Genomic DNA, 19,641 nt, shown 5'->3' with positions numbered 1-19,641 from the left:
ACCATATTTATCGATATGCATGTTGACCGCTCTTAGTAATGAGGCTTAGGATTATATTAACTATTATATTGGGTTTGCTGACGGTTCAGTAGCGATTAAGTTACCATGCTAGAACTTCATTCTTGTCGAAAATGTGAGACGAACACAGGAAGTGTTTCACATGTGCTTCGTTACTATCTAGCGTATTAATAACCAAGATAAAATATGCTAGGTATCTGGTTCTTCTAGAGATAAAAATTTATGGAAGATTCCAATTGATTTTAAAAACTTCGAGTTTCGTATTGTAATAAGGCATTAGGTCTAAGTATATTCTTTAGATCGCCGTTATAACCTTGCCTAAAACAGCCGATCAGTATATAAGAGTATGTATCTTATCATTCACTATTCCCCATTTACTAAATTTTGATGTCTCACTGAAGGAATTATATGGTGAGTATGAAAATATTGAAAAACAAAGACGTAAAAGTTTGCCTTTGTATGAATATTCTGGAATATTTTGAGAAACGTGGAAATAGCATTTATTTATCAGTGGAAGCAAACACAGTTTACAATCAGTACTATTGCTCAATGACAAGGCAATCATCCGAAATCATCCGCCGTCATCCGCCATCGGTTCTAATGGCTTACTTAATAGATTCAAAAGAAGTAGCATACGAGATTAAAACCTTCTTAATTCAACTAATTCATTGCAGTGCCCATATATGGAAACTTCATGGTGATCTTCAAGTTGCAGCTAAATTGATTGAACTACAAATAGGCTATATAAAAAATTTACAAAAATATACCAATTGTGTTTTTTGGTAATACCCAAATCCATGCGCACAAAAAATTGTCTATGTGTGCATATTTTGAAAATGAAACACCAGAACAATATCGTGTACGTTTTAAGGTCTATTGTCTTCAATATAGATTGTTGCTATTGTGATGAATAGAGAGAGCAAATTTGAATGAAATTTATCACTGGTGGAATATTATGAATGATGAAATGTTATTTTTGGTGGAATCATTATCATGCAATTAAATATGAAAAGGAACCGTTGGAAAAGTCAAACGGAAAGATAACTTTATTAGTATTTAATGTTCCACCTAAACCTTCGAAATGTTAACAGATTTTATTTGATTATTATGTTGAGGATCTATGAGTCAGTGCACTTGAGCTTCTTTACTCTCTATTAACTGCGAGCTTTCTTAATAACTGGATTATTGTTTATCACTTCATCAGACTAAGCAATAACTGACCTCAGATCTGCATACCTTCCCGAGGAGCCTGTAATGCAACGTCAACTATGACAGTAGTGACTATATTACTTAATAGAGCGTATTGTATTTTGTTAGAGTGGTTTCGAAAAGTAGTGAACTACAGCAACAAAAATTATTTATATATTATTTTATTAGCTGTTTCGAGTATTGTATTCGAATATTCATATTTTTTAAAATATTAATAAAATTTGGAAAATAATTTATTCTGTAATAAAAGTTTTGAGTCCACTAATCGACATAACTTCCTTGCAGTTATCATGTAAAGTTTCTCTCTTATAAATAACACTCCTTCTTCTGTAACTAAATCATCCTCTGCAACATTCTCTTTACTTTTCTCCAGAATTTACCTAAAAATACGAAACGAAATTTTCGGAGATTAAATGAAGCTTCGCAACTAATGACTGATAATGTACTGATGGGTGGATCGTAGTCAACATATTGCATTTTAGGTCTGATAATAATTAACGCATTTGTGTATATCCCAATTGCAATGAGTTCTTTTTAGAAATCGTATGCTTTAGGCATATATCAGGCTGCCATCTATATTTCACACAAAAAAGCGATCTTATTCCTTATGTCAATCATAATTCACCATTTTTAAAAATTAAGACTAATGTGGACTCCTGGAAATGTTGGTTTAAAAAAAAAAGAGCTTGCTGATATTGCTCCCAAAAATTTTTGTCTTTTAACTCAAGTTCCACTCTTCATCTAGAACTCATAGCCGGCGAACCGGTGTTACTATTTGGTGTTCTAAATGTGCGCCCTCTAATTTGTTTCGTACGAGCCTAAGGAACAATGTTGGAACGAAAAAACAAGATTCTGTTCAGACATTGCCTTACAAAAGTCTAAATTTTGGATTGGGTTGCAGAGGTATTCTCTCATGTTTCAATACCCATATGTTTGTATTGAATCCCCGATTTTTTATAGTAGTAGCTATATGGTTGCAGTTTCGACATAACTTTGACACAATATTCATAAGCATATGATAGTCTGCGCTGTTAATCAACTGTGTGATTTGTTAAAGCTAAAGCGTCTCCAACTGAAGTCTAAAATTTTTCGTTTATAATGTTATTCCTCAACGTGTTCTGGTTCCAAGAGTCTAAGCACACACTTCTAGCCAAAGTACGCGATTTTGCTTTGGACTTTACACACCATAAATATTTATATACAGTGTTCAGTTAAATTAAAATTAAAACGAGCACTATGATACCTAGACCGAGAATAGGTTTACTCTCATCTATAACCCATTTCTGAGTTTGTGGAGCTTAGCTCAGATCAACAACTTCACTTATCCTACGAATTTTATAAGAGTGTATTGATTTATTTATTATTATTTATTCATTGTCTTTTTTTGTATTCAGCTATATGAAAATAAATACTTAAGTTTTTAATTAACGATTACTGCCTGCGTGTTTAAAGCAAGTTTCTTATTTGATTGCTCCCATATATTCGTACTCAATACGAAAAAAATTATTTACTGAAGTCAATTATTGCACTCCAGCTGCGTTGCTTCTTAATCAATAACGTCAGCAACCTTTTCAAAAAATTATGTTAATATTATTACTTTTATAACTAATTATGAGGAGGGGTTAAAAAAATATTGTAAGAGACAAATATCGAATTTTATGTTGTTTTCAACTTTTTCTCCGGTGGAGGCTTCATATCAACATTATCTGTTTTCGCCTCTGCGCTTGGTTGCGGAGGAGCTGGACTAGCTTCAGCCGGATTAATTTGACTTCCATTATTAGGTGGTACACTTGCTGGTGCAGTTACTGATTCGTTTGTGGTACCTTCTGGTGGTGCAACCTGTGCTGGTTGTGGTGTTTGCTGCTGCTGTACCGGTTGCTGTTGTTGTTGTTGTTGTGGTGGTGGTTGTGCCTGTGGTTGCTGTTGCTGCTGTTGTTGTTGCTGAGTTTGTTGTTGTTGCTGTTGTGGTTGCTGTGGTTGCTGGGCTTGCTGCTGCTGTTGTTGGTGCTGCTGTTGCTGTTGCATTTGTTGTTGATGAATTGTTGGTGGTATTGGCGGAGGAAATTTTCGTAAAAGTTCAGCAAGCAGCATATCAACCCGTTGTTTTTGGAAAACTGTCGCACTCTCATCCTTACCCTGATTAGCGTTCTTATTATTGCCCGATTTCGATTTATCAGAAACTAAAATAAAATATATTTTTCAAAAAATAATAATAACAAATCTAGCACGATTATGGTTCTTGGTTTTCTATATGCAGACCTATTTTATAAAACTGGGCGTACTGAGCAATTATTTCCACTTCGCTTTTTTCGTCATATCTTTGGTTCTCAACGATTTGAAAACGCATTGAAATTAACTACCAGATGTAGTAGCTTTACCATGATAGTATCATTATCTAGTGAATTTACATTCAGCAACTTCGCTAGCTTGATAATGTCATGAGGATGCATTGCATTATTCTAGCGAGAAAGGTGTTTGAAGCATCAAACGAAAGAATTCATTGGAGGCGATCGCGTGAAGTGAACTAATTGTGTATACAGGCACATAACAAAAGCGCATGGAGAGAAATACTAAGTCCGACCTAAATTCAAAAACAGGTTGTTATAGGAAATTAAGCATATATATATATATATCGAAATGACGTGGTTCCCCAGATATGGGGCTTTAAAGTTGAAAACTTTTTAGTCTTTTCATAAATAACGAAACGCGCGCCACCTAAAGGCAACTGGTATACGAAACTTTTTATTTCACAAACTTTTATTGCATTTAGTTTTTCGTTTTTCATGTAAAAAATTTGAATGTTGAACCACATTGATATATAGCGGAGTTGAAAAGGTTGCTCAGTATCTTGAAATCCGTTGAAAAGTAATTTAAAAAAAAATAACTACAATAGTGCCATGAAACGTACTTAAAATTAATTTAATTTATAATACTAACGTGATTTATTCGCGGTAAAATCCCAACTGTATCCCTTATTTGGATTATAGCGAGCATAACCACTGACTTCTTCAAAAGCAGATTGAAGATGATTTACAGTGTTTAACTAGAAATAAAAAGAAAATTATCTATTATTGTAATTTATTCAGTTTCTCAGTTACTATTAGCACCACCGGACTGTAAAATATTGTATTTTCGTTCACGAAATAATTTTTTGGAAAAAATATTCGTACTGGTCTGTGCAAAACAAATTAAATATTTTTTCGACCTGCAGTACATTTTGGATTGAGAAACACTGCTTGAAATGATTTGACAAATATTATGAAAATATGATATTATTACATGTCCTAGAAAGTTTTGGCAAATGCGGTGCTAGACAAAAGCTTACCGACATATAATTTATAAATTTTAGTTTTAAAATTTATCTCATGCTGACTTACAATTCTTGAATTGACCACATTTCCCAAGTCCGGTGCCTTGTAAATTGTGCCAGCTATGATATAGTAATCTGCCATTGGTGTTGTATTCGTTTGACTGTGTCGATGTTGCTTGCGTACCACATATAATATCGGCTCAGCAACATGAAGTAAAATATACTCAACACCAACCATATTTCTACAAATACATCGTCGTTATCCTCGCAATGCAGTTTACAGTTTATATTTACTTACACTAGATGTTCCATAGATAGACGCTGCATACGTATTGTCTCGTTATTGCAGGTTCTTTCATAGAACGGATTAGATTTCCGACAAAAATAGTCCATTACATTTTGTCCATTTAAAGTGGCAATCATTGATGAATCATGCCATGACACCCATAAAGGATTTTCTTGTGGTGTCGGTTGTTGCATTTGACGATTTGGTAGCATATTTCTAAATTAAAATTTCTAATCAGTTACTAAAAACACAACACTTTCTTATTGGCTGTCACTCAAACAAATGATAACCACCGCGCATTGAAGTAAAATGATTAACCATATTAAACGAAACGGTGGTATTTAATGAAACTACAGTGGCGTCTATAATAATTACATGAAAAATTCGTTAAGTCAAAAAAAATTGCAGCAAACAGCAATTTAATCCAGATTTCTTGATTTCTCGACGTTTGACATTTGACTAATAGTACGTTTCTACTACTTACTTAATAAGCATAACTTACTAAGTAAATTTCATTAACCATGCAAAGAGCTTCCGTTTTTTTCACTTTAAAATACAATAAACAAAATTCGACCAAAATTATACCAAAAATGCCGAATGCATCATTGGAAATGATCGAAATTTGACATATTTACACAAGAAACAAACTGTAAACATAAACAAAAATTAGACAAAATGTAAACATAAACCAAGAGATAAGAATTTTTTAAAATATTTCTTTTTTATAAATAATATATATAATTGATATATATATAAATAAGTTTATATATTACATATATATTTGACATCAATAGGCATTTTCTTTAGTAAGTATGTCGCAAAAAAACAAATAATATAAGCACTACCTTCGATGACAAGTCTGGACAAAATGCAAAACAGTAATTGAAACTGAAAGAATTGAGATGATGATAGCAACATGTTATTTATTTCATTATAAACAATTTCATATTTCTTAGAATTAAACATAATTTCTTATATTAATTCTTAAAACTAAAATTATTTTTAATTTGATTCCTTTTTATTCACAAAATAATTTTTTAAATATAAATATCTTTAATACTTCTTTGAAAATTGTTTGTAGCACTTTTTTTCAAATTTATTTCTTTTAAAGAAAATAAATGTCTAGCACTTTTTCAATTATTTTTCAATTTTTTTCCGCGATCTTTGCTCGTCCGACGCTCATCAAAATTCTTAAATGATCAGAAATCTGCAGATTTCGATATACACAAGCAGACATGTGTGCAGACTTAACAAATAATTGAAAAGTTTTAATTTTACCGCATACATGTCTCAGACTGAAATGTGGTATGCAAACTTAAATATACACGGTGCGATTTGGTAGCACGCATACCTTGTCTGCAAACATATAGCATCGACTATAGTCTGCTTAAAAGAAAAAATTACTGATAATGCTATTTTATGAATATGCACAAGTTTGCAGAAAATAATTCAAAATATGAATGCATATCGGTATACATAAATAAAATATTTGTAATTTATAGAAAATACTTTATAGATAATCTTCTTTGGCGCTATTTACATAATAAGTATAATAAGTAGTAATAAATGCTTCATTTATCGGACGGACAGACACATTATTTCTTTCTTTATTTTTACTATGGGAAGAAATCCCTCTGTAACGATAAAAATATATTACGACCGTATGCGAGTTCGAGTAAATTGAGGTGAAGTAAATTGAAATTTCCTAGGGATTTTTTGCACTGCACTTATGTAAATTTTTAATTATTTATTTAGTGCACTTACACTTTAGTACACTTGTTATTTTTGGTTAAAAGTTTTCAAATTTATTTATTTATTAAACATCTTTTAAAATTTTCACAATGGTAACACCTAATTTGATATCTAATTTACCCTACTCGAAATTCTCGTAAATACCAACATTCGCTGCTATACCGACATGATTTACTATTTCCCTCAATTTACCATCAATTTACTCGAACTCGCACACGGCCTACAATGCACTAATATTGCTTTGAAGCAATAAACCGAACTTCTTAAATAAATAAAAATATATCTAAATATGAATAAATAAAATGACATTGTTATTTATAAAGTAAACCATTTTTGGCTATTATATTATATGCATACATTAAAATTCATTCAACTATTCTTAAATTAAATCTCAGTAGCTTAGGAAAACCGTAATGAAATTTGTGAATTGAGCTAAATTTTATTTAAAAAAAAAATAATATTAGTCAAGTAATAATAACAACATAAACATGCCGTTGCATTTCACCATTAATATTCCTACTGAAACTGAAGAAACTCGAATTTTTGAAGATTTCGTACGTAGAGATGCCGAAATTCGTGCTGCTCGTCTTAACGCAAGTTTTATGGAAACTTTCACTCCACCACCACATCTGCGAGAAAAATTTCTAGAACAAACAGCAAACGCGGAAGCGCATGCACAAATAAGCAGTGTTCCTACCTCTAAGGTAAGCAGTACCACATCTGTGAAGAATAGAGGCTCTAAGCCTACAGTGCCCCGCTCTGATGCAAAGCCTGCTGTATATAAAGCACCGCCAAATTCTTCCAGTTCTATAGTGGATGCAGCGTTAAACGTACGTATTTAATTTCCTCTGCGATTTTACTGACAATTTAAACACCAATAAATCATATATAAATTAATATAAATTTTCTTACCAGATTCGTGATTCTATATGTGATAATATACTCGATAACCAGCTTTTACTGAAGAATAAGGCTAAGGTGGAAACAACTCCAAATAGTTTACAAATTCCTACCGATTCGCCTATGGAAGTTGTTATGCGTGCGTTGATAAAAAAATTTAATCTTAAAGCTGTATGGATTAAGGATGTCGAAGGGCGCACATATCAGGTCTAAGAAATTAAGTAGAATTCAAGTTGTGTGTGTTTATTTATTCACAATCTATTAGATCTCATTTTTGACTGATGGAGACGAAACTTATGACGAAATTATTGCTGCTGTTCATGAGTGGGGTATAGGCGAGCGCGATGGTTCATCGATAGTTGTCAATAGCTGCATATATACAAAAACGTCTTTTAAAAAGAAGGAAAGTACTGATGAAGTGACACAAGTGTAAGTTATTGTCATATACATATATATCTGCTTAGAACTTAGAAAATATCTTTTGTGATTAGTAGGCTTAATGCTAAGAAGCAAGGTATATGGAGCACATTCATGAACTCGGTACGAAGTCGTCTCAATGTTGCAGAAGTTGTGCGTCGTGTCAACGATGATGTCAAAATAACATTTGATTTTGTGGTTATGCTTATATCTGCATCGTAAGTAAATTATTATAAGAGAGCTTCAATGAAACAAACTTAAGCATTTCTGAATGCATTCATTAATAGTATATTGTTTGTTCTACCTACAATCCACTAACAAACCTCAACATACATATGAAAGTACTATTATATGTAAATTACAGATATTTAACAAACAGCTAAGGTTTTCAGTTTTTCACTGAAGCTAAGCTCACTTAGAGTTAAGCATTCACTAATTCGCAATCCATTCATTCGCATTTTATACATGAAATACCACTGATACTATATAGCAGTAAAAAAGCAAGTACTAACAACACATAATAGAAGCAACTTCTAATATATTATGTTATTGTGCTCTATTCCTGTATAAGTTGTAGATACGTCTGTATGTTATTACGAAATAAATCAACGAGAAGGAAAATATATTAACGAATTGGTTCATTGTTTAAATTATTTTGATTTCAGAGTGTGTTTCGAGTCCGTGAATGCTTGAACATAAAAACGAGTATTAACGAGCTCAAACGGGAAGTTTAAACTAAATGAAATAAACACAAACATGCAAATAAATAATTAAATGGGTAACAAATCTCCAATCTGCTGGTTGAAGATCTTTGATTGTTATTGCCATATACACATTTATGTACACAATATGTGTATTCGGAAAACGAATATATTTATTATTTTTACGATTTTTATTTTCCAATTTTTATAGCGTACTAGCGTCATTCGGACTGTTTGAGGATAGTCCCATATATTTGGCCTCCAGCATGCTAATATCGCCATTGATGGGACCAATAATTGCCTCTGTCTTTGGCACAGTTATTAAGGATCGCAAATTATGCATATTGGGCCTGCGGAATGAACTGATTGGCTTATTTTTAGCAACAGCAGTCGGTTTTTTTTTTGGTTGTATAATTTGTTTGTTTGGAGAGGAGTTTGTCAGTACGCATGCAATAACCCAAGAAATGGCGTCTCGCTGCGATTTCCATTCGCTTTTGATTGGAATATTTGCAGCGATACCATCTGGAGCGGCAGTAGCGGTTGGAATTTTGGGTGGTAATATAGGTTCATTGGTAGGTGTAGCTATATCAGCATCTCTGCTGCCCCCTGCCGTGAACGCTGTAAGTTTAAAATAATTTGTTCAATAATTACCAATAAATAATCTTACTACTGTACTTCTGTACAGGGTATACTATGGGCGTTCGGTAGTGCATACACATTTTGGCATCCAGCTGGCGACATTGAGAATTTTGTCGTTAAAAGCAGCAATTATTTCCGTCATCAAGGTGCAGAACTGGCGGTTTTGGGGACACTCAGTCTTAGTCTAACTATTGCCAACATAATTTGTATATATACTGTTGGCATTTTTGTTTTGCGTTTGAAAGAAATCGCTCCAGAGTACATCAGTAAAAGCACACAATTCTGGAGAAAGGATATTAAGCTCGCACGTGAAATTGCTAATAAAGATGTAAATCCTGATAATGCCATCATGTCGGAATATAATAGGATGCCACAAGAAGATAAAAAGTTCCTGGGTATTGATTACGACAAATTGCGTGATATAAATATAAACGATAATTTCTACCTACACACTTGGTCACCAATATATAGTGACCATTATTGGGATAACTATGAGCCACCGCTACGCAAAATGTACTCAACCATTCATCGCCTCGAGAGGTATGTATAAATACATATGTTTTAGCTAGGGGTTAGGTAATACTAGTGATCCTGGGAGTCCACCCTATAAAACTCAGGAGTTTAAAGACCACCTTGAATCTTTAGCAAAGTCTAAAGGAACGCCTTGAAGTTGGCTACGATCCTGATTAATCATCGTTGCGCATACACTGGATAGTAAGAAAGCAGATGTAGTCCATTCTCTTTATCTTCAGCAAAACTATTACAGAAAAGTGTTTACAATATATGTATGTTAAAGAAATGTATGCAATGAGTATATAAAAAATGCTAAGTAATTCACACATGGGTTAGAACACTCTAAAGATCAATAAAAGGAAAGTACATAGTTCATGTTTGCAAATATATAGCATTACAGGGGTTTCAAAATGAAAGCTTTTCTTAATTTTAATGATATTCATAAACTCTTATAACTTAATTTTATTTCTTCTCAAGTTCTTTTCAGCATCCCGTTCTTTTTCTTAATTATCAGGACAATTACTGAAAAACTCCATTCAGACCCTAACATGTAGCATGTCCCTTATTAGAAATAACTAAAAAATACTCGAATTTTTTAATTTTTACTTTTTAATTCTTGAGCCGTAACTTCGTTACTATTTTCTCATACAGAGGTGCCAACAAATCAAGATACTGCAGTGTTAAAATTGGTGATGACGCCCCAAGCTGTTCCTTTGCTCGTCCAAAAATGACCTCATCAACTTCGGACACAAGCACAACGCACTTAGGTAATTTATATCCGGTTGAAAGTCTGAATGCGCAACCAGCAAACCCAAAGTTTCCCAAAGAATCCACATTTTAATATACTAACTCTATACATTTGTTTACATATATATTTTATATTTTGTTTTTTTTGTTGTAATGTTCAACTTTATTTGAATTGTTTGTTTATAAGTGTTTTGTATACATTTTTGTTATGGGCAATGTTATGGAATGACGAAGTAATCATGTAAGAGGCTGAAGAGATATATTTTTTATTTAATTAATCTAAAATGTTTGTTTAACGAAGAACGATATAATATATCTGAAAATAAAGCAATACTCACAAACAACAAACAACAAACAAAGACGCCTTTATTTTTTTAGGAAGTTTTAGCAAATCCAAACCTATCCAACGTATTACCTACATTTTCTCAAAGTTTGCTGCTTGCTGTATAGGCACCACTACGCCTCCGTAGCTAGCTATAGATAACACCTATTTGTACATATTATATATATTTAGTGATTTTATTTACTCTCTTATAAAGATAATTGATTTTTTTCAAACAGAATTGATCATCATTATGTAAGTATATATGTATGTATATAAATTAAATAATCAATAAATAATCATTAATTATGATCAAGTAAAAATATTTATATATATACTGATATATTCATAATCTAAAAATTATATACATATATAGAAATTCCTTACTTTTTGTGTCGTATCCTCTTCTTTAATCTTATTCATATTAAATAACCTTGTAGAGAAGCGTGTTAATGCTGCAATACTTAAGCTCGAAGGGAACTATTGCACATTGCGATACCCTTATAGTTATAGTATACCCTTATAGTATAGTATAGATACCCTTATAGAAAGAGGCAAGTTACATTAACCATTGTTGCTCCCAGATAAATATAACAAAATCTAATAAATCATGTCTGAAATCCCAATCTCTACCAAGGCAATGAAGAAACAGGCTTATACCCACTATCGTCTCGAGTAGCGACTTAAAATATTGTAATTGATAAATTCCATTTCTTCTTAACTTTACTAAAGTTACATGTAAATTACTTTACATGTAATTTCTAATTGGACAAATTAATTAATTATTTTATTGTGATAATTATTGTTTCAGTTTAAAATAAATTATTTTTATGTAATTTAACTAATTATGTAATTATGTAAGATGAAAGACCTATTAAATTACCTAAATTCGGCGGAATGGATTAAGTCTCTACTCTTCTATACTAGCGTTCTTGCAATGAATGTGGTAGCAAAACGACGAAAAATCGCTAATTGAGGTAAATTTGAAGTTATCTAATGGCCTGCCACTGCAACCAACCAACTCCAGTAACCATTTTATTTATTTCTGATTATATTTTTTTTATAATTTCTTTATTTGATAAAACTTTATAACATATAGAATTTCATACTTAAAATATTATGTTTTTTAAACTAAATGTCTACATTGCTGGGTCCTTGGCGATCAGTTTTTACTTGCGATCTCAGGCGCTTTACTTGCAAACGTTCACGCACAGCTTTTTCATGTCTACAATAAAATAACAATAATTAATTTAAGTCATAACAACATAAAAGGACGAGAATGAATGAAATAAATGTAAGATGTATATACAATTACAATGAAATTGGTGCAAGGAGCGGCTGAATCTGCATTCCGAATGTAGTTTTCTATAACGACTAAGCGCCGTCACTACTTCTATTATCGTCGTTAGCAAGGACGGTGGGACAATATGGGTTACTACAATTACAGTAATTGTATTTTTACAGTTGAAACAGATTACGTACAAGTTCTGTGCCAAATATGTAGCGCCAATTTATTGTATTATTTTTGTAGTATTAAGTAATTAACCGTTGTGGTTTATTGAAATTTTGAACACATGCTTTCTCTCCAACTCTCCGAACTAACGGCAATATGTTTACGAACTAATTCGATTTGGAGAAACGGTATTATAGCATGATCAATTCATGATCATTAATAAAAAAACTTCCAACGAATACATTCCTTACAAGATACTATAATAATTTTTAAAACCAATTAATATAGCAACATTACTTTGGATTCCACAGCAGTTTCAGTTTTTGTCATAGTGAAAGTTATACCTAAAACATAGGCAGATCGACTAACACTAAAATCAGTTTAAATTTCTAATGACATATCAATTACGTCCATGAGATGAAAGGTAGACGATTACCAACAGAAACGTGTTCTGATTGATGTATTGTTTATTATAAACCATAATTACCTTCTCCGTTGTTTTTCTAATGTGTCTTCAGTAGGTTGTGCGGCTTCTATTTCATGTTTTCGTATTAAGCAGCGTAACTTCTCCAAAACGTCAGCCACATTCATCTGCTGCGAACGGGTTAAATCGCTCTTCATTACAAAATAACCCTCTTTGGTGATTTTATTTTGTAGCTAATTTATTATAAATTGTTATTAAATTTAGATTAAAATAATTTGACACTTCGCAATCGGTACATACCGCCTTAAGCAATTTCTGTCTTGTTTTCTCTGGGATCCATTCAGCTTCCGACAGTTTAAAACGCACATCAACTTTAGTGTTTACGCAATTCACATGCTGTCCACCTGGACCCGAGCTGCGACTATAGGTGACTTCTAGTTGATTTATTGGTATATACCCGCTGAACTTGTCTTTGTTAGTCGGCTGCATACACTTTTAGTAAGGCTTTTTATTTTAAAAATATTGCATACATACCGGTGGTGGTGTGTAAAGCTGTTGACGGCTGTTCGGATACAATTTTTCCAGTGATAAATCACTTTTGAATGAAAGGGTACGCCCGAGTACAGCAGCTGACGCATATGACTTTCTAATATTACTGTGCCAAAATAATGACATAAATGTGCCATTGATTTTATTCATTATTAATCAAAAATAAAATTTAAAAAAATTGCAACACAAAAATAGCCTAGAATTATAACCACCAACATATGATTGCTTAGTGATGATTAGTGATGACAACTGCGGTCGGTGGCAATCGATGTAAATCGATAAAACTATCGGAGTTTACCCTCAGCTTCAATATGCGCAGTGCGCACATGTCGAGCGAATGGAAAGTAGCATCTGTTGTGTTAAAACGTGGTTGTTTACATTTGAAAGATTTTTATTTTTATTTACTTGCGCATTCAAATTGAGTGGTACATAACTTATGGAGGTGGCATACTTCTAATCCTTGCTTTTTAAATTTATTGCTTAAACTATATCTCCCACAGACTAAAGGTGAAAATACTTCGAAAGTAGTTTTCCAAGAACGTAGTGCAGAAATTGTGTCAAGTGGACACGTCTTTTATAATCCAGTACAAGAATTCAACAGAGACCTAAGCGTAACAGTTTTAAATGTATTTTTTAAATTATTGTCAAAAGAACGCCAAAAACAAAAGCAGAAGACAAATAACGAGAACGTCACAGATATCAACGCAGACTTCAAGTATGTGCCCGGAGAGCGGTATGAAGACGGTATGCGCATTTTGGAGGCACTTTCTGCCACTGGACTGCGCAGTATACGTTATGCAAAGGAGATAGCTGGGGTACGTGAAATCCTAGCAAACGACCTATCTAAACAAGCAGTCGAATCTATCAAAGCAAATGTGCGGCATAATGGCGTCGAGCATTTAGTGTATCCCAACCACAGTGATGCAATGTAAGTTCAAAATTTGGTTTCATTTCATTTTTTTATTATGAGTTATTTATTTTCTAGCATTTTAACATTATTTTTTGTTCTATGTAACACAAAAAAGGACATATATGTATCTATCAACATCGCCGGAAAAACGGTTTGACGTTATTGATTTAGACCCCTACGGATGTCCGAATCGTTTCTTAGATGGAGCTATTCAATCAATAGCTGAAGGTGGACTTCTGCTAGTTACTGCCACAGATATGGCCGTATTAGCGGGCAATGCGCCAGAAGCCTGCTTTGTGAAGTACGGCTCAGCAGCTCTACGCATGAAATCTTGCCATGAAATGGCTTTGCGCATTCTTTTATACAGCATAGAATCGCATGCGAACCGCTATGGCAAATATATTGAGCCATTGCTAAGTGTATCAGTTGACTTTTATATACGTATTTTTGTTAGAGTCTATACAAACCAATACAAATGTAAATTTAGCATGAGGTATGTTAAAATTTTAAATAAAAATCTTATCTTAATTGTTATTATTTTTGATTTCAGCAAACACTCTTTTATTTTTCAATGCACTGGTTGCCACACTTTCTCATTGCATCCGTTAGGTCAAACGAAACCAAACCCAAGCAAAAGTAATCCCAATCAAGTGAAATTCGGCATACCGACGGGACCGCCTGTAAATACAAACTGCGAACACTGCGCTTATAGGCATCATGTATGTTAACAAAATAGTCTTAATGTACATATTTACTTTTTATCAAGAACAGTGAGACAGTGCGACCTTTAAAAGCTAATTTAATACTTGAAAGTTTATACTGTCATAATTTGTGTTAGGTCTGGTTTTATGTTGTTGTTATTGTAGCCTTCAGGGATTTGATTGTGTAGTCCCTTTTGGATGTGGCGAACAACCTAAGTGGCTCTAGAAATTGAGTTGCTTTTCTGCAACTTACCTCTGTCTAATGACTTGAAGATAAAAGGGTTAAAAGTCGTCACAGGCAATAATCAAAATAATTTATTAATAGTAAGTGATTACCTACTTTCCAGCATCAGCTATATATTCCAGATATATTCTCCACCAAAATTTGCATTTTGTGATCTCCGCAGTTTTCTTACCTACTATTGAACCAGGTGGGTTTACTATTGACAACCCAAATTGATGACTCCACATTTAATATACTACATGCGAACTAACCACTTAGAGTAATGCTAAATTGTTCTAGCTTCTTTGATATCAGCCTTGCTAGTTTGGCTACTCATGGAGTTTTTAAGCCTTTAAGCATAGCGCTAAGTTCAGATCACACTTCATCACTCTATTACTGTTCCATCCTTTCAATATCCTGACAGCTATAAGGAAACCAACAGAAACTTTTAGTTAGCTGGTGCAGTAATTCCCTCCTGAAGGAGGAAAAATCCACATTTGTTTATTGACGTTGTGCTCCTTACCAAAAATCTAAATCAGTTAATCTACGGGTACCTATCAAGAAAATATGGTAGACAACTCTCGCCATAATAAAGGGAAAGAACGTTTAGATAATTGTGACCCTTAAGATAGTAGATTATTTGTCTACTATTAAAGCAACCTCCAATGTTTCTCACCTCAACAATATGGTGATGAATGCAATGAAATCATTACTCCAAATCATTTCCAAATATTGTACAGCAATTTTACCAACATTTGTACCCAATGCCTTCTGCAATCTACATTCCGACAGCATCGCGCTGTGCTCTCTTAATGATGTGATTAAATAATCAAAGCTACTGGGGGAGCTGCTGACATTATTTAAATACTTGTGCTGATTTGTCCGTTCCTGGCAGAATAATCCCTTAGTCAAAGCTTGGCAAACTGGTTAGAGAGCTCTCTTATTGGCTCTTAAGCTGATCCCTTTAGTATCCAAGGTTGTGAAGATTTTGTTTCTCATACAGATGTTGCACATGTTATATTGTTGTAGCTTTATAAAATATATATTATAAGATCATTTTTATTAATTTGTAACAGATTGGAGGTCCGATTTGGTCAGCTCCCATACATAACATGGAATTTGTGGAAGAGTTATTAGACGAAATTCAAGAAGCACCACTCAGAGATTTAGGTACGGCAAGACGTTTAAATGGTGTATTGTCTGTTATACTGGAAGAACTACCAGATGTACCTCTATATTACACTTTGGACCAATTATGCAGTGTGTTGAAATTACAAATTATGCCTATTTTAAAATTTCGATCGGCTTTACTTTTTGCGGGATATCGCGTTTCTTTTTCGCATGCATTCAAGAATTCTATTAAAACAGATGCCCCTCCTAAAGTGCTGTGGGATATATTACGTTGCTGGCAACAACAGAATCCAGTTAAGGATTCCCATATAACTGATGGCACTCCAGTTAAGGCGATTTTAGAAAAATCTTGCGAAGAAACATTTAATTTTAATGAACTACATCCATCTGCGAACCCCTGTAGCAGGAGAACGGGATTATCAAGATTTCAAGCGAATCCAACATCGCACTGGGGACCCGGTACACGGGCCACCGTTATGTAAGAGTATATGATTTTTTATAATATATACATAATTTTGTCTAAAATTTCATAAAATCCGTTTTTTTTAGGATTGGTGATAAAAAATTGCCAAAAAGCCAACGAAACCAAAACAAAAAGCAACGACAGAATATGAATTTTGCGGAAGAAGCAAACAACGAGGACAATTTAAATGAAGATGAAATCCAATGTAAATTAATAAAACTACAGGAATGAAATATTATGAGAAATTATTCCCGCGAGAGACCTAATTACTATTTTATTCACTTCCCTATATGTGTATTAATTTTAAAGAATTCGTTTTAGTTTACTTGAAATAATTATCTTATTATACATATTATATTTTTAATTAAGTTTCGATTTTTTTGAATTAATATTAATCGGTTAGCTTTATAATTATTTTTTTTGATATTTTGCATATCAAACTTTATTTGTTATTATACATAATCTGACTCGATTTTGATTTGAATCGTTAACTTGAATTATACTTACATAACTTCTGATATGTATCTTTTTATTAATATTAAAAATTTTTTTCAATATAACTCTTTGTATGTATTTTTTTTAAATAATTTACGTCTTACTTGGGTTAAATGCAAAATAATAAAGGAAATAATGAGCAGGAAAAGATATTAACGGGCAGAATGAAATGCTAAGTAATGATATACCACATTCAAATAAAAGAAATGCCTTAAAATGTCATTCGATATATTTTCATTAAGTTTAAATATTGGGTTAACGTATTTGTTCCAGTGTACGAAAACAAACAGTAAAGAACCACATATAGCGAATTTTTGTTAAAAAATTCCAAATAATAAAGTCCGAAACGCATTTATTGTTCGCGTTGTGTCCTTTTCCGGAAGAACGTGATCTTTTTAATGATCTCTCACGGAGGTAGTCAACGATCTTTGCCAAGAGATAGCCACCCCTATTCTGAATCAAATGGAAATGGGAGTTTTGTCCCTATTTTTCATAGAATCTTTCCCAAGCAAACTGTGTGGGAGATAAGTTAAAAACAGTTAAATTTAATATGCAAGTAACTTGGTATGATGAGATTTTCGAATATATTTCAATAAATTTAGTCTTTCTGGGCTTCGAAGAAAGACTACACAAAGTACACCTTTTTTACGTAAGGTAAAATCTTCAGTTAATTTGTGTGTGGAAAAGTTAACTTGCATTTTTGGTAGTATAAACCCCATAATCAATTACATTACAATTTCAAGTGGAAACAATACAAACTATGGAATAAATCATCTTCCTATTTATTATAAAATATCATAATAAACATTCATAATGTTAAAAACATATTTTGCCCTTAAGTAATAAGTTGATCATCACAACTTCTTTTATAGTAAGTTATGCCGCAATGAACGGTTAGTAAGTGCAAGCCGAGTAGAAAGGAAAACTTTGAACCCCCTAAACTACCCCTTAGGAATGAAAGGAGAAGATTTCCATAGCAATAAGGAAACTTGATTCTAGTAGAAGAAGGAGAGAGTGAAAAGACTTAACACCTGAGAAAGGAAAACTTTTGTGTAAGTGCATATAATATCATTTTGGTCGACAATAGCATACCGATGTCACGAATATCGTTCTAGCGTAACATAGTATACTCGTTAAAAAATTCCTAATAGTACCAGTTTGTCCAAGAACTTGAAAAAAAATGTTGAACTACGTCGTTATCTCGTATTAGTTATCGGATTTTATAGTTTGTAATTATATTTTTAGACATATCAGTCATATGAAGGAATAAACTCCCTTTTCTAATGAGCCTTGATTCGAAATTCCAAGTGTTTTGTAATGAGAAAGAATATGTGCGGAAGAAGCCGGTTTTCGCCGTGTTTGAAAATATGCGAGTTTTAAACGGAGACCCAAAAAAAAGTTTAGAAGCTTAGTTTCTATTACCAAGCAAAGCTTATATTTAGATGTCCAACACCATACAATATAAATATCCAAAAAAAAAAATTGTCCGTTCGATCGCCCATCGTCGGAAATTGAAAAAGCTTCGTGATTCACTTCCTCGTCTAACAATGTGTTAGTAATATGAACTTTGACTGAAACAAGACTGTTTTTTGAACTAGCAACCCGGTTACCGGTTCTGTGGTGTGGCTTTGGTGTGGATGCACCTTTAAAAGACATCTCTATATAAAAAATTTGCGGTATAGCACTACGATTCGTAAATGAAAATTCAAATACACGAATCGGAATATATAGGAACCACTCATATCTGTAATTGGTTGTAATTCAACGTCTTTGTTGAAAATGTTATAACCAAACCCTAGAAAGAAGTCGAATAAAATTCAATGTGTTTGTGTATTTAACATTATACATGAAATATTTATAAAGCAAAAAACTTGTTTTTTATTGGATAATATTTCACCCAAACATATACAACAAAAAAATATACAAAAAGAATCATTAAAATCTAACAATTAAAAATAACTGAATTTAATGATTTCAATTCTAATTAACACTGACCGCTTGAGCTTCAAATTTGGCAAAGTATACGTTATTTACAAATAATATATATAATAAATAACTCTAAAAGACGTTGATGGGTAATTAGCAATATTCAAAACAGCAGGTCTATGCTCAGTCAAATATTCAATTAACTAAAATTCACATTTGGCAGAACCCGAGTTTGATTCCTGGTACTTGCAGTCTCAAAAATAATTTACGAATAATTAAATACATGAATAATTTCCAAGACCACTGATGATGGGTATTTGGCAATACTCGAAACAGCTGTATGGTCAGCCAAAAATTCAATTATTTAAAATAATATAAAAAAATTAATTTTTGTTGTTGCAGTTCACTACTTTTCGAATAAAAACCTCTTTATTAATTAAAATTAATAAAAATTTTGTTGTTGTAATTCACTACTCTTCAAAAACCTATCTATTAAAACAATAACTTTTATTCAGAAAATAGTTTCTTTCGTCATAATAGACATAAATATCA

At 32.6% G+C, this 19,641-nt stretch overlaps 4 protein-coding genes across 4 annotated transcripts; 2 read left to right on the top strand and 2 right to left on the bottom strand.

Moving 5' to 3' along the window:
* Positions 1–2,603: 2,603 nt before the first annotated feature.
* LOC119688204 (mediator of RNA polymerase II transcription subunit 6) lies at positions 2,604–5,257 on the bottom strand. Its single transcript, XM_038102887.1, has 5 exons — positions 4,836–5,257; positions 4,605–4,779; positions 4,165–4,270; positions 3,188–3,407; positions 2,604–3,145 (listed from the first exon to the last, which is right to left on the bottom strand). Exons 1-5 carry the CDS (start codon positions 5,033–5,035, stop codon positions 2,884–2,886), a joined length of 963 nt encoding a protein of 320 aa, XP_037958815.1. The 5' UTR covers positions 5,036–5,257; the 3' UTR covers positions 2,604–2,883.
* Positions 5,258–7,044: 1,787 nt separating this feature from the next.
* On the top strand, positions 7,045–10,836 carry LOC119662541. Its single transcript, XM_038072181.1, has 7 exons — positions 7,045–7,405; positions 7,491–7,682; positions 7,741–7,904; positions 7,967–8,110; positions 8,805–9,213; positions 9,279–9,772; positions 10,397–10,836. Exons 1-7 carry the CDS (start codon positions 7,064–7,066, stop codon positions 10,584–10,586), a joined length of 1,935 nt encoding a protein of 644 aa, XP_037928109.1. The 5' UTR covers positions 7,045–7,063; the 3' UTR covers positions 10,587–10,836.
* A 1,026-nt stretch (positions 10,837–11,862) lies between these two features.
* Positions 11,863–13,478, bottom strand: LOC119688135 (peptidyl-tRNA hydrolase ICT1, mitochondrial). The gene is made up of 4 exons (XM_038102795.1): positions 13,226–13,478; positions 12,992–13,174; positions 12,755–12,924; positions 11,863–12,039 (listed from the first exon to the last, which is right to left on the bottom strand). Exons 1-4 carry the CDS (start codon positions 13,388–13,390, stop codon positions 11,946–11,948), a joined length of 612 nt encoding a protein of 203 aa, XP_037958723.1. The 5' UTR covers positions 13,391–13,478; the 3' UTR covers positions 11,863–11,945.
* Positions 13,479–13,558: 80 nt separating this feature from the next.
* LOC119688134 (probable tRNA (guanine(26)-N(2))-dimethyltransferase) lies at positions 13,559–16,968 on the top strand. The gene is made up of 6 exons (XM_038102794.1): positions 13,559–13,682; positions 13,741–14,168; positions 14,266–14,643; positions 14,701–14,869; positions 16,151–16,683; positions 16,755–16,968. The coding sequence occupies exons 1-6, from the start codon at positions 13,677–13,679 to the stop codon at positions 16,897–16,899; spliced, it is 1,659 nt and encodes a 552-aa protein (XP_037958722.1). The 5' UTR covers positions 13,559–13,676; the 3' UTR covers positions 16,900–16,968.
* Positions 16,969–19,641: the final 2,673 nt, after the last annotated feature.

Source organism: Teleopsis dalmanni, chromosome X, assembly GCF_002237135.1.
Source record: "Teleopsis dalmanni isolate 2A chromosome X, ASM223713v2, whole genome shotgun sequence".
Lineage (NCBI taxonomy): Eukaryota > Metazoa > Arthropoda > Insecta > Diptera > Diopsidae > Teleopsis > Teleopsis dalmanni.
Note: the sequence above shows the minus strand (reverse complement) of the source record. Positions and strands in the feature narration are given on the sequence as shown.

Bases quoted from the DNA above. Each gene is read 5' to 3' on its own strand.
- LOC119688204 (XM_038102887.1), bottom strand. From the start codon at position 5,035: ATGCTACCAAATCGTCAAATGCAACAACCGACACCACAAGAAAATCCT. The intron at 4,780-4,835 runs GTAAGTAAATAT...ATGTATTTGTAG, and splicing joins CTATCTATGGAACATCTAGT to AAATATGGTTGGTGTTGAGT. The intron at 3,146-3,187 runs GCAACAACAACA...GCAGCAACAGCA, and splicing joins CAACCACAGCAACCACAACA to ACCACAGGCACAACCACCAC.
- LOC119662541 (XM_038072181.1), top strand. From the start codon at position 7,064: ATGCCGTTGCATTTCACCATTAATATTCCTACTGAAACTGAAGAAACT. The intron at 7,406-7,490 runs GTACGTATTTAA...TTTTCTTACCAG, and splicing joins TAGTGGATGCAGCGTTAAAC to ATTCGTGATTCTATATGTGA. The intron at 9,773-10,396 runs GTATGTATAAAT...TTTCTCATACAG, and splicing joins ACCATTCATCGCCTCGAGAG to AGGTGCCAACAAATCAAGAT.
- LOC119688135 (XM_038102795.1), bottom strand. From the start codon at position 13,390: ATGAATAAAATCAATGGCACATTTATGTCATTATTTTGGCACAGTAAT. The intron at 13,175-13,225 runs GTATGTATGCAA...AAGTGTATGCAG, and splicing joins AGCTTTACACACCACCACCG to CCGACTAACAAAGACAAGTT. The intron at 12,040-12,754 runs GTAATTATGGTT...ATTTTATTGTAG, and splicing joins TTAGAAAAACAACGGAGAAG to ACATGAAAAAGCTGTGCGTG.
- LOC119688134 (XM_038102794.1), top strand. The intron at 14,644-14,700 runs GTATGTTAAAAT...TTTTGATTTCAG, and splicing joins AAATGTAAATTTAGCATGAG to CAAACACTCTTTTATTTTTC. The intron at 14,870-16,150 runs GTATGTTAACAA...AATTTGTAACAG, and splicing joins ACTGCGCTTATAGGCATCAT to ATTGGAGGTCCGATTTGGTC.